Source organism: Myotis lucifugus, unplaced genomic scaffold, assembly GCF_000147115.1.
Source record: "Myotis lucifugus unplaced genomic scaffold, Myoluc2.0 scaffold_12, whole genome shotgun sequence".
Taxonomy (NCBI): Eukaryota; Metazoa; Chordata; class Mammalia; order Chiroptera; family Vespertilionidae; genus Myotis; species Myotis lucifugus.
The window spans coordinates 10,885,562-10,901,001 of record NW_005871060.1 but is presented as its reverse complement, the minus strand read 5'-3'; the positions used below and the strand labels follow the sequence as shown (position 1 = coordinate 10,901,001).

General features: G+C 35.8%; 1 protein-coding gene across 1 annotated transcript in view; it reads right to left on the bottom strand.

The window, feature by feature from the left end:
* CCSER1 (coiled-coil serine rich protein 1) overlaps positions 1–15,440 on the bottom strand; it is a 1,147,418-nt gene that overhangs the window by 665,325 nt on the left and 466,653 nt on the right. Inside the window, exon 7 of the mRNA XM_006084620.3 lies at positions 2,545–2,622. Coding sequence (XP_006084682.1) covers positions 2,545–2,622 — 78 coding nt within the window. The remainder of the gene's footprint in view (positions 1–2,544; positions 2,623–15,440) is intronic.

Sequence of the window (15,440 nt, the reverse complement as noted above, 5' to 3'; positions counted from 1 at the left end):
AATAAAAATAGTGTTGAAAAATACTGCTATATTGTGGAAAGGAAGCATTTTGTCCCAAACAAGATCTAATTGTCTTGTCTAACCTACCTCTCTTGACTCCTTGAGAGATTCTCCAGGATGCTACCCAGCTTTCTTCCACATTTAACTTAATAGACCTTACTGTGGTCTATTCTTAGCCAATTTTTCATCTAACATTCAAGTCAAGAATAAAGACAGAGATATTAGTGGGAAGATACTTATTAAGGTGTAAATGTGAATAAATAAATAAATAAATAACAAAAATATATGTCATATTTGAGATTATATGGTTAAAATCAATTTAATTGGAATGTCATTCTAAAGCTGATAATTAAAGAAAAGCATTCACTTTGATAAATATTTGAGTCAAAATAGGATATTTTCTTTCAATTGCTGCATGAGTACTTTCAAGATGGACCAAGAAAAGAATGGAATGCATTTATTTAGTAATTTAACTTCCAATAGGAAAGATAAAACCAATTCCCTCAATCAGTCATCAAAGAGGCCACATTAGTGCAGTTGCCTATGGAGTCGGATGCTGGGATCATATTCTAAGAAAAGGAAGCTAAGTGATTAAAGAATATTAATTTTATATTAACTTGAAAGGCCATGCTACATTCATGCCATTTAGTAAAATATAATTTTAAACAAAGTTTTAGATGTAAATATATTATAATTTCAGGATTTTTCAAGATATGGTTATAAGAAAACGTCAATGTCTTTTATGTGTTAAACAGTTTTCAACACATTTTTGCAATTATAATGCATTTTAGTGCTAAGGTGTATCTCAAATGAGTTTTTATATATTTTGTATCTACACAAGGATAAACAAATATTCTATTACTCATTCAAATAGTAACAATTTATAATATAAAAATAAAAAAGCAAATACAGGAATTTTATTTTGTAATTTCAAATTTTAAATAATTTTAGATATTGAGACATTTTTATATCTGATAAATTTTTTTGAAAAAATTATAAATAGTATTCCTTTCACAAAAGAAGTAACATAACAGATACTATAATTGTATGCATTGACAAAGGCCAATATTATATATTATAAGCACTTGGCATTTTTAATTGTTGATACAATCCCTTACACACATTAACACAGGAATAATATTTATCTCTTAGAACCAATCAGAAACATTAACTAAAATGATTATATTTATATTAGATGTATATCATTTTATTTTAGACTATATCTCACCTTTTATTTACCTCTTAAAAAATACATCAATTTTTAAGGAAGGTAGGCATTAGCAATATATTAAAAAGAGAAAATGGCTTCTGATAATGCTTTGAAAATCCAATGAAAACCTTGTTAAATATGTTTCTTCTGTAAATTTTGTCCCATACATCATAAGATGAAAATATCAAGTAACACTAAGCTTTGAAATATTGTATTATTTTCTTTTTTTTGTTGTATGATAATAAAGAAATATTTCTCAATAAATAACAATCAGAATACTATTCAGTATTTCACAATTTTCTGATATAAATGGATTTTTAACAATTATTATTGTCTATCATTAAGCAAGAAAGCATGCATAATTAGAAAACTATGATACACAATGAAATTCATAGCCTTCTATTATTTTAAGTTAAACAACACAGTAAATATTCACGATATGTAAGTCCATGCCAGTCACTACACTAAGTGTAAGTAGTATGAAGTTGAATAAGTCTTTATATGAAAAAGAAAAACTCCCAAAACAATAATTTTATGATAAATACAAAAATTATGAAAGTTATAATGAACTCCAAATGTACATTTCCCTGTCTTTAAACCAAACAACACTGAACTATTGCACATATTATCCTAACTCTCCAAGTTTTTCTTTTTATCTTCTGCTCTTAAGGAGTGCCTTTATTTAAAATAATACTAATGAAATTCAAATGTCCCTGGCACAAATATAAAGTAGCTGAGCTACAAGCTCTGGCCTAAAGAGAAAAATCTAATCTTAAATATTAAAACAAAAAGATGACTTCATATTTTTAATATATAAAGCTTCCTAAACTGAAGAATTCTACTAATCATAATACTTAAATACTTATTTGCATATTTACTTAAATATTTTAAAATTATAATGTGAAGGAATGGTTCCATATTTTAATAACTGAATTTGACTATTATTTTGTAAAGATTAGATAATTAATTATGACCTACAGTCATCAATGAAAATTTAAACACTGGATGAGGGCTGACCATTCATTCTAAATTTATTGCTTAAATTAAAAAGGTTTGGAACCTCAATTCATGTAACATCAAACCATTACAATGAAAACACTGTCTTTCACATGCCAAGCAAATAACATGTTCCAGAAAGTATTAATTTATATTCCAAGCCTTTACTTTTACTTAGCAATTAGAATGACAACAAAATGAAACAAAAATGATTTTAACATTTGATATAAGATTATTACAGATTAAAGCAGTTCATTTGCCACTTAAGAATTAAATATCTATTTTACTATATTTATGAACTATTTTTAAAAAATCATGTTTGTTTGTTGGTTTGTTACCTTGAAAGGCAGTGGCTCTTCAGTAAGAGGACTAACTGGAAGTGAGGTGGTGCTACTTGCTGGGCTCATATCCGCACTCTGCAGGAAAAACAAAGTGAATTGAAAAGACACTTTTTGTAGCCATTTTTATTATTCCTAATTTAGAATATAATCCTTATTATTAAAATTAAAAAATAAAGTAAATATGGGTGTAGGAAAATAAAAAGTATCTATCTACACTAATAAAAGACAAACATGCAAATTGACCATACCTTCGCTACTCCTTAAGCCACACCGACTAGCCAATCAGAGTGACTATATGCAAATTAACCCAACCAAGATGGTGGCCGGCAGCCATGGAACTGGAGCAAGCAGGAGGCTTGATTGCCCTAATAATGGAGGAAGCCAAGCTTCCTGCGGCCGGCTCTGAGCTCCACTCAAAGTTTCAATTATAGAAGGTAAATAAACCCCAGATACCTGCTTTCAGCCAGCCATGGAGCTGGAGCGAGTAGAAGGCTGGTTTGCCCCTGGTGATGGAGGAAACCAAGCTTCCTTCCTGCCCGCCCTGGCCGGCTGGCTCTGAGCTCCTCTCAAGGCTACAAAGTTTCAATTATAGAAGGTAAATCCCAGAATAAAAAAAAAGAAAAAAGGAGAGGCTGGGAGCTTCCATTGTTTGGGGGACTTGAACAGCCTGCAAACAGCCATCAGCCCCTCACCCAGGCTGGCTAGGCACCCCAGTGGGGACCCCTACCCTAAAGGGGGTGTGACCAGCCTGCAAACAGCCATCAGCCCCTCACCCAGGCTGGCTAGGCACCCCAGTGGGGACCCCCAAGCTAAAGGGGGTGTGACCAGCCTGCAAACACCCATCAGCCCCTCACCCAGGCTGGCCAGGCACCCCAGTGGGGACCCCCCCTGAAGGGGGTGTGACCAGCTGCAAACATCCATCAGCCCCTCACCCAGGCTGGCCAGGCACCCCAATGAGACCCCCACCCTGATCCGGGACACCCTTCAGGGCAAACCAGCCGGCCCCCACCCGTGCACCAGGCCTCTATCCTATATAATAAAAGGGTAATATGCAAATTGACCCTAACAGCAGAATGACTGGTCACTATGACACACACTGACCAGCAGGGGCCAGACGCTCAATGCAGGAGCTGCCCCCTGGTGGTCAGTGCGCTCCCACAGGGGGAGCTCTGCTCAGCCACAAGCCAGGCTGATGGCTGCCAGTACAGTGGTGGTGGTGGGAGCCTCTCTCGCCTCCTCAGCAGCACTAAGGATGTCCAACTGCAGCTTAGACCTGCTCCCCACTGGCAAGTGGACATCCCCCAAGGGCTTCCGGGCTGCCAGAGGGATGTCTGACTGCCAGGTTAGGCCCAATACCCTGGGGAACAGGCCTAAGCCAGCAGGTGGCCAGCCCCCAAGGGGTCCCAGACTGTGAGAGGGCACAGGCCGGGCTGAGGGATCCCCCCAAGTGCACAAATTTTTGTGCACCAGGCCTCTAGTATATATATATAAAAGCCTAAGTGACCGAATGACTGAACAACTGGTCGACCAGTCACTATGATGCGCACTGACCACCAGGGGGCAGACGCTGAATGCAGGAGCTGCCCCCTGGTGGTCAGTGCACTCCCACAGCGTGAGTGCCGCTCAGCTGACCTACCTGTCCCAGCGGCCCACTAGCCCAGCAGTAGCCACTCTGTCAGCAGTCCTGCAGGACCAATCTCCAAAGAACAGGCCAGGCATTCATGAACCAGTGCTGCCAGCACGATCCTGACAGTGCTGATGGCCTCCTGGAAGTTGGCCTCGGCCACTGCAGTCGCTTCCCCTCTCTAGACTCTCCACAAGGAAGAAATTATATAAAAGTGGCCGCTAGGTGGCTCCCAACAACTGGCGCGAATGTCAGTGGCAGGGATCCAGATCCTGATTTGGCAAGGGTGTCCCACTACCCACCCAGGGGCTGAACGCATCCAGGTCTCCCTAAAGCCCCCTCAGGACAGGCGCCAGATGCAGGGCTCATGGCTGGCGAGTGCTGTGGTGTGAGCCTCTCCAGATCAGGACTGACTGAGCATGAGCGCCAGGGGGCTGGGATAAATGGGAGCAGCAGGCAGGAGCTGCAGGTGGCATTGGACTGCCAGCTTCAGCCCAATCCCCACAGGCCACTCCAAGGGACCCTGGGCCTCTAGTTGTTATATAATGAACTAGAAGCCCAGTGCACAAAATTTGTGCACAGGGTGGGGGTGTCCCTCAGCCTGGCCTGCACCCTCTCCAATCTGGGACCCCTTGGGGGATGTCCAACTTCAGGTTTAGGCCCAATTCCACAGGGATTGGGCCTAAACTGGCAGTTGCACATCCCTCTCACAATCCTGGACTGCTGGCTTTTAACCGCTTGCCTGCTTGCCTGACTGATTGCCCTTCCCCTGCCGACCTGATTGATGCTTAACTGCTCCACTGCTGGCCTGATTGCTGCCCATAACTGCCCTCCCCTGGTGACCATCTTGTGGCAGCCATCTTGTGATGACATCATGTGGTGAAACCTAGGCTTTTATTATATAGGATTATTTCTTATTTAGAAATAGTTATCTGAGATATCAGTGAAATTATAACAATGTACATTACAAGTGCATTTTATTAAATATAATAATCATTTTTGTGTTAGAGTAGTATTTAGTATTACATTTGCTTACTTTATTTTTTACCTTTTCTTTGAAGATAATATGTATCTGTGTCAATTCATTATGTTGCTATTTCTATGTCTTTCAAACTGATTATCAAACATAGATTATTAATTTTTTCATTTATGGAGAATAATATAATTGTATCCAGTTTTTATAAGACGCATGTCTGACTATATTATTGCAAAATGAAGAAATATTATATTTTTAAGATCCCCATATTCATAGACCTTGCCATTTTACAACCTTTCTTATTATATTCTGCTAAACAAAACTTTTAAGGACAAAAGACACAGTATAAGAGCATTATTGGAAATTTGCTAATGCTGTTATTTCAGTACTAAAAATTTAATCAATTAAAACTTCTTACATAAGAGATTAACCTAAAAAATGAGTTAGAAACTTGTCATTATTTTTTCTAAAACCAAGAAAAAGATATTGACAATAGGTAGCAACATAATTTATTTTACTATATTCTTAGCTTATTCTCTCAGAGGAATTTTCCATTTAAGTAGTCAAGCAAATAAAATATTGAAAATAATTCACACCTCCATTTCTCAGCTCGTTTTCCAAATATACGTGCACACAAATACAAGAAATTTTGCAGTGAAGATTACAGCAAAACAAGGAATTAACCATGATTGAGATAGGGGAACAAGTAGACAAGTTTGGCTGACTTAAGTTCCAATAAAAGAAGAAATTCAAAGAACAGATACTGCAACTGCTACAAATTCGTAAACTTTCTTTTAATTCAAAGATTATTTTTGCCCTGGCCGGGTTGCTCAGTTGGTTGGAGCATCATCCTGTGCACCAAAAGTCTGCGGTTCCATTCCCAGTCAGGGTACATACCTAGGTTGTAGATTCAATCCCTAGCCAGGGCACATACAGGAGGCAGCTGATTGATGTCTCTCTCTCTCTCTCTCTCTCTCTCTCTCTCTCTCTCTCTCTCTCAAAATCAAAAAGACATATCCTTGAGTGAGAATTAAAAAAATTATTTTAAATCATTTTTATTTATGTGTACAATAAAATGGACACATAGCAAGTGATAGAACACAGTTCATATACATTTGAATTATATGATATTATCCTGAACTAATGATATTCTACAGAGCACATTAAATTATTTGCCCTTAAAAATCATATATTCAGGTGACAGATGACATTCAGTTGTGAAAATATAAAATCCTGGATCATAATCTTACAGATGAAGGCTTTCCAACTTCCATAAGTAGAGCAGCTCAAAATCAAGTTTCATGGTTAACTTCTCTTAGGGCTGAGGTCTCCCTACAACATTCCAGAAATAAATGTGCCATCCTAAGACTGTAAAAAGCAGACTCTAAAATTTGCATCATGTAACCTTGATTCTTTGAATGTCATTCTTAGAGAAAACTTTGTTCTAGCTTTCAGTTTAAATCCATCTTAGAGTGTGACACTTTAATTCCATTGCTCATGAGAAATCATGAGAAAAATCTTTAAAAAAACAAATCAATCTTATATGACAACATCTTATAAACTGCACTTCATTATTAAGTTGAGAATATATATATATATATATAATTTAAAATCTTCATTTTAGCTTATTGCTTTTTCTATTTGCATTTCAGTGATCTGTAATTTAGCTGCCATTCCAATTTGTTTTTCCTTTGAGTTAAAATACTATAGTAAACTCTTCAGGTATGTCTTATCCACACATTTTACTATACTTAAATTCATTTACCCTTTCATTCAATGATAGCAATCCCAATGCAATTGTATGTTTAAATCAAATTAACAAAGTACTTCATAGATGTACTTTGCATAGATATAAGTTGCATAGATGATTTTAAAAGCTAGCACAGTATGTTCTTCTATAATATCTTCGTAAATATTTTCTTAGCATTATGGCTGTATCTGCTTATGATATAGTTCAGAGGTTGTGGAAATGGCTGGTTTATGATCATGTGAAAGTCAATCCCATGGGAATATAGAATACTTATTCTTTAAAGGAAGCAAATCATCCCAAAATAAGGAATGTCCTTAATTCTCCTGTAATACCCTTGGGTTTTTTACTCATTTGGAGACTGCAATAGACATTCTTGTTGTAAGAAGCCTATTCTAATTCTAACACATGTCCTAAAACTTAGTTTTCTGCTTCGAAGTCCAATAAACATCTCCTTTTCAACACTAGGTTTATAAGTAATATAAACCTAACATTTTTCCCCACACTTAAAATGTTATTTCAGCCAAATAGATCCCCCCTTTCAATTTCTATATCTATAAATTATTTGGGATCCAGCTTCTTTCACTCAGCAAAATTATTTTGAAATCCACCATATCCTGAAGCATTTTGTTGTGACAGAAAGTAAGGACATGCTCAAAAATAAAAAGATGGGGCATGCCAAAGAGAGAAGAGCAAACTTGAAAGAACTCCAAATTGCCAAAGATGAAACACTTTGAACAACAAAATAAATAACATTAGAGTACAACTCAAAGTATAAGACAACAAATGAATTCATACATAAATAAATAAGTGACCAAATAAATAAATAATTGGGAGATGAGACAATCTCTCCTGCAGAAGAATTCCAAAAAAATGTAGGTAGCTGCTCCCCCTCTTCAAGAAGTGGGACTAAAGAGTCCACCCCGACCCTTAGGTTGTGTTTAGTGACTTATTTCTTTTGGAGAGTAATGGATGGAAAGGGAGAGAGGTAACTTTTCAGTGGAAAAACCTGGCAAACACTACCTTAACCAAGTGATCATGAAGGTAGCATGATATAATGTTATGAGAGGGATAATTCACTTCTGTGGTCTTCTTATCAAAAACCAACAATTTCAGTCTAGTTAAGGGAAAAATATTGGACAAATCCAAATTGAGGACCTTTTTAGAAAAAAATCTGACCAAAGTCAAGTTCATCAATGACATGGAAAGTCTGAGAACTATTACAGATTATGATTCTAAGGACAACATGATGACTAAACATAATGTGTCATTTTGGATAAAATCCTGGAATAGCAAAAAGGACACTAGGGGAAACTGGTGATATCAAAATAAATTGCTGAGTTTAGTTAATAAGAATGTACCAATATCGGTTCTTAGTTGTGACAAACGTTCTCTGTTAAAATAAGAGGACCACAATAGGGGAAACTGGATGAGGTTTACTCAGGAGTTCTTTGCAACTTTTCTATAAATCTGAAACTGTTTTAAAATAAAACGCTTATTTTAAAATATTCTTTATTAGCAACATAACTAGGCTTTTCAGTATTATAATGCATGACTGTCATTTTACTGATTGCTTCTAAGTTTGCATCAGACCTTTTATAACCATTACAAAAATAAATTTTGATGGACCATTTTATTGGAATGCATAATATCTCTACCAAAGAATCTTTAATCGTTTATAAAGATCTCACTGAAAAGAAGATGTTAATTTTTCCCCCCATGCATTTATGTTTCATATGAGGATGTTGAAGGAAAGCTTCAGCCATATAAAATGATCTATTTGTTTGGGTACTCTTAAGGTGCTTGGAAAAGTGAGTTTGAATTATTAATATTTACTGAGTGCCATAATTCCATAGTATAGACCCATTAATTATACCTCCCCTGAAAGCATAATTAATGGATCTGTCCTATGGGATTAAAGTTTATTATCAGGATTTCTTGAAGTGAGACATGATCAATCGGGCTCAAATCTGTTGAGTACATAAACAGATTTTAGTGTAAGTAAAACATTTTAATTTTTTAAACCATTAGGGTAAATTTTATAAAGTAATTCTCCAGGTCTATTAAAAGAAAAATGGTCATCTAAATGCATTGACTCTAATTTGAATATGTGTCCTTATAATTCTAAAATTATATTTAAAATGCACCACATATTACACTATTAGCTGTTTTAATAATCAATGATATTACTACTGATAAAATACATAGATTTCTGTAGTATAAATGAGCTACTTTACTTGAAAGTGCTTTTTTTCAGATGTCTCAATTTTCTGTGAAAATTCAGGCATTAATTCATTCAGCCATTCAATAATTATTGAGTATACATTAGGTTTCCCTTTCCTTAGATTTTAAGTCATGTTTCATCCCACTTTTAAGATGTGGTTGTCCCAAGGACTTAGTAAGAAAAGGAAAGCAGAACATCTAATCATGACACAGAAAGACATATTCCATGCTTACTTGTTTCTTGTTTTGGCAGCAAAGTGAAATGAGAGAGGCAGTAAGTTGAGTTCAATATCTAACTCAGGATTAGCACTTTGTATTTTAAACAAACTCAGTAACCTTACCAATTTGTGGGTCCTGTTTTTTTCCAGATGAAAATGCAAGTGGTTTTTTTTTTTTCTCTTTATAATACGTTCTTGTAGTTGATATCTTCTGCTTTGCCTTTCGAATATATAATCCATTTTACTATGTTAACAAAATTTGAATTTTCTTTTGGAGAGTGATTTCTCCTAAAATCTCAATCCATTTGTTTTGAGCAGTGCTGATTCAACACCCTTGAAATAGATATGAGCATGTAGCAAAGTCCTCCAATCTTTTCTGTTGGACACAGAACAGAACAGGAGCCAAATCATTTATATGAAGCTCAGATATGGAAACTGTGTTGGAATCTTGAGAAAGAAATGCTCTCATTAAGCTAATGCTGCCAAGGCTGAAGAATGTGTTTCTATCTGATTTTCCAGAGGTACCCAAGTACATGGAATATCCCCAGGAAATAATCCAACACAGAGCCAATCCAAGAAATGGAGAGAAAAAACTCGAGTCCTAAGCACACATCTGACATATTGATAATGGAGCTCTGCATCGTCAGATAATTTTTACAAAACAGTGTGCCTAAGATTTAAGCATCCTCTCTACTCTAGGAATAAACACTATGGTTGAGAAATTGCAAGTTATAGAACCTAGAATTTGGAATTGGCTGATGCAAGTAGAGACTCAGGATACTACTCTATTCTAAGCTACGCAGTTACCAATATTTATGATAGCAAAATAGTTTACAAAATTACTTTCAAAATTTTGGGGGACTCAGTTATATATTTTTGAATTTGAAGCTTCATGATTTGGTCAAAATATGCCTGGATATAAGAATGTATTTACTTATATTCTTTTAAAATTCAGTATATATTTTAAAAATTTTGTTTTAACTAGATAGCACATTCACATAGTCTTTTTCCAGAAAAACATTCCCTTTCCACTTTTAGTCCCCAGACATTGAGAGGCCTCTAATTCTATCATTTTATTGTATAACTTTCCATAGATGTTATAGGTATATAATAGAAACACACACAAATATATATAATCATGAATTTTTAAAATGTTATACATATAAGATAACTTATTATACATACTGTTCTTCAACTTGCCTTTTCAAATTACCATGTATCTGTATGTAGTTAGTTCCTTCTTTCTTTTATTTTGCTTTATAGTATCCCATTTTATGCCGATGTCATAATATAACCAGTGTTGCATTCCCACTCTTTAGCTATTACAAACAGAGCTGAAATAATCTTATATTATTTGCATATTTATCTATAAAATAATTTTTTGGAGGTGGAATTAGTGGGCTAAAAGATATATTCAATTTTAATTGTGAATGTTTTTGCCACATCACCCTGCATGGAGAGTCTATCAATTTATACACCCACCTGGGCTTAAGAGTAAATATTTTCCCACTGTCTCATCATGCATTCTCTACTTCAAAAGGTCTTTAGTACAGATCCACAAGGTAAACAAAAGCTCTGGTTGAAGTTCACCTTCCAAAAATCACAGAGGTTCTAAAAATGATGTCTTTTTAAAATCTCTTTCTGGATGCTATCAACTAAGATAGTTGAGAGAAATAATATCCCAACAGATGCCTGGCTCAGTGTTCAGTTAGTTTTGCTCTTTGCTCTATTCCGATCTTATGAACATTTCAAATTACTAATCTCATTTTTTGAATGTTTTGCAACCAAATTAAAGCTAAATCAAAGCTGTGACCAAACCCCACAATAGCCTGAATTATTGGACTATTGCAACAAAATAAATGGACTCAGCCAAGTGCAGTTGGTTGAAGCTTTATCCTATATGCCAAAAGGTTCAATTCCAGTCAGGGCACATATTTAGGTTGTAGGTTCGGTCCCCTGTAGGGGCCCATATGGGAGGCAACCTATTGATTTTTCTCTCACATCAATGTTTCATTCTTTCTCTCTCTCTTTCCCTCCCTCCATCCTTTCCTTTCTCTTTCTCTAATATCAATAAAAATATGTCCTCGGGTGAGGATTAAAATATAATAATAAAATAAAATGAATTTACTTGTTCCTTCAGGGTAAATCCCACAGGGGAAATCAGAAATGATTTCTTAGTTTGAAAGTTTCAGAAATTAAAGTATATCAATTCACATAGGCATTAGTACATTTTGCAGGATAATTCAGAATAACTAAATGAATTACACACTGTACTTTATCAGATGGGCCAGCGTAGTAGTTAATTTGGCATTTGAACTCAGGGTGGCAACCTACTTGAGCTCTTCCTTACTGGTGAAAAGAACCCCTCAGAAACCACATTACAGAGCAGAGGATTCTTTGTTTAGTATAAAATTAAAACAAGTAACTGGCAACTCTCAAAAGATGCTTTCGTCAAGCAATGGTTCGTGTATATAGAAATACAAATGATTTAGAATCGAAGCACCATTTTCTTTGAACAGTGCTAGAGCTTCACCACATGACACAATTAATGTTATCTCATTCATTTAAACAAATTTAAAAATCAGCTACCAAAAGCATAATTTCTTCATGCCAGACACAGGACAGCATAATTAAGAAAAGAAATGTCTAATCTTATTAGCAATATATTTTTAAAATCAGTTTATTTTGTTCATGGTTTTATGCACCACCTCAACAATGACTAAGCATATTCATGTTATTTTGCTTTTGGTTTGTTTCAATTTTAGGAAACTGAAGATTCTACTCTTGTATTCAGATTCTGGGAATGCATGGTATTTGAACCTTAAAGTTCCTATATCATTCGTCTCAGTTATACAGATACTATAAGGCACAGTTCCTTATTTTTCTGAGGGAGAGAAATTCTATCTCTGATCCCTAATCTCTGAGGTTGAATCTAAACCAAGTGCTGCTGGATCTCCATATGCTTCAGTCTATGATTTGAATCTCCGTTATCCTTCTGTCTGTTTATATATTTTCTTGAACACTCTTGGTATGTTCTGCTGCTTCAAAGAAGTTCAAATTATGATCTCATGTAATAACAATATTTACAAACATTTTTTGAGAACCTACCACAAACCAGATTCTATGATGTATGTTTAATAAAAACAGTTTGTTCCTCTAATTATCTTATTCTCATTAGGGAGACAAGCCAAGTATGGAAAGTATAAAAAAAGAGATGATTAGATAGATAAATGATAGATAGATAGATAGATAGATAGATAGATAGATAGATAGATAGATAGATAGATAGATCTATAACAATAAAAGCATAATATGCTTCAGGACGAAGCTGGGGCTGCAGCCACCACGGCTGTGAGGGAGGGATCTAGGCAGCTGCCATTGCAAAGGCCTACTCTTTCACGAATTTCGTGCATTGGGCCTCTAGTAGATAGATAAAAATCCAAATAGCAAAAGATAATTACTGCTAAAACATATGTGTATTTTCCAGTATTCTGTGCAATGTGATTGATTGAAATTAATGTATACTATGTATCATCAATTTTGTCTTAAACTATAGTCTCAAGATTTTTGTCATATCAAATATTTTTTTCAGTGTAACTTATGATGAATGCATACAATTCCATCATATAATTACAGCTTTATTCATCTTGTCAGGTCCCTAATTTTAGACATTTTTTATACTGCTATTTTTTTCTTTATAAGTCATGCTGTGATAATATTTTAAAAACATATCCATAATTATTTATTTTAACACATTTATAGAATTACAAGGCCTTACTTATAGAATATGCATATAATTAGCTAAGTTCACATATATTAATAAATTTTCCTCAAAGGCTAATGTACTAATTTTTACTCCTATATGGGAAGTTTGAGAGTTCTAAATTTACTGTTACGTCAGTAGGTAAAGAGAAATATATCAGGTTATTTAAAAGGCTGTGATTTACCAATTGGTTAGTTATTAGAGAAAAAAAAATATCCTTAAGTTCCATTCAAATAAATCCTGAATGGATTAAAGTGCTAAATACATAAATAACCCAAACAAAGAACTTGAAAATATAGGTAAACATTAGATATCGATTATCATAAAATGGATGGAGGTTTTCTAAACTTAAACCTAAATAGGCCTGGCCAGCATGGCTCAGTGGTTGAGTGTTGATTTATGAGCCAGGAAGTCATGGTTTGATTCCTAGTCAGGGCATATGCCCTGGGTGTGGGCTCAATGTCCAGTGTTAGTCCTGCAGAGGCAGCTGATCAATGATTCTCTCTCATCATTGATGTTTCTATTTCTCTCTCCCTCTCTTTTCCTCTCTGGGAAAAAAAAATTAAATATATACATTATATATATAGAATATGCATATAATTACCTAACTTCATATATATATACCGAGTGGACAGATTATTATGACCACCCGTAATTCATTGGCCACCTTTTGCCTTCAGTACTGCGGCGATTCTTCTTGGCATTGACTCCACGAGATGCTGAAAGGTGATGCGAGGAATCTGACACCATGCCTGATGAACAGCACTGTCCAGTTCTGTGAGATTTGATGGTTGTGGAACCAGCTGCCTGATGGCTCTTTTAACTTCGTCCCACAAATGCTCAGTTGGATTGAGATCTGGTGATTGTGGGGGCCACCTAAGCAAGGTAAAGTCTCCTTCATGTTCTTGAAAGCACTCCTGCACAATACGAGCACCGTGGCATGGCTCATTGTCTTGTTGGAAGAAGCCATCTCTATTGGAATACGCCATCAACATGATAGGATGAACTTGATCAGCAACGATACTTAGGTATGTTGTTCTATTCCTCCTGTGCAAATTGGAGACGTTTTATCTTGGTAACTGCAGACAGCAAAGGTGTTCAAACAGGCCTTCAGCTTCCATATCCCATACGATGCAGTGTATGGCTAATTTGCCTACAAACATCAGGTGGTCATAATAATCTGGCCACTCAGTATATATATATTTAATAAATAAATAAATAAACCTAAATAAATCACACAAAGAGTGATATATGTGACTATGTGGAATTTTCTGCATATTTAAGAAAACATAAAATTATAAAGCAAATAAAATTTTTGGTAGATTTAGAAGTTTGATGGGAATACTTCTTCCTCATTCGTGGTGTTCCTTTCATGTAGAAGGAGCTCTGCTAGTGTTACACTCTCAGTTCCTCTGTCTACCAGAAAAGAATCATTTTTTCTTGCTGATAAATCTGGCATAGATGAATGTGGTGCCTGGTTCAGCTCATTCCTCTTTCTTTTGCTAGCAAGATCACATACAGAGAACATGTGTTCTCTTCCACAGCTATGCAGTTGGCTTTTTACTGCTGAGTAGAGCTTTAAGCTTCAGATCATGAGTTTAACTGGAAGGCTGCCTGCTGCTTTGGAGACTTCTCCCATAGGCAGGAAGCTATTTCTACATTCTTCTTAGTCTTAAGTGATGTTTTGTGGGATAAATGGGCCTCAGTAAAGCCTCTGCATCCCAACAACCTCATGAAGGCAAAGGCCATGTGTAGTCTCAGCCAAAACACAGATGCCAGGGCCTTGAGGGTTGCAAGCTGCTGCTAGTTGACTTTCAACTGCACAGAGCAGCTTTTCCCTAGCAGATTTGGCTGGTGTAGTATTGAAATGGAAGGAAAGGGTGTCATTTCATTCTTGGACTTCAAAAGTGTCAGTAGATAGGATAATGTTTGCAGCTTTTAAACTGAATGACAGTGGACTTTTGTGTCTGCTATAGAGGGCTAGTAAGGATATGTTGCCCAAGGTAAGTGGCTACTCAATGGCCTCAAATGCTTTTTGCTTTTACACTCTTGTGTAATACCCTTCCCTTAAGTGTGGGCTGGACTTGATAATTCACTTATATGATAAAAAAATTGTGGCAAATGCTAGTTTAAAAAGAGACTACAGAAGGGCAAATGTGGAAGCTGAAAGACCACTTTGAGCCAAGAGTAATTAGGGGGAAGGAAAGAGAACAGTCAGAAAACTATGAGGAGGAGAAAGAAGGACACCTGCTTCTTCTCTAGGCCCCATGACATGAGGAGATGGGTCATGAAACAGCCACACTTAGCTAGACTTCTGGAAATCAAAATGATTTCACCTAATT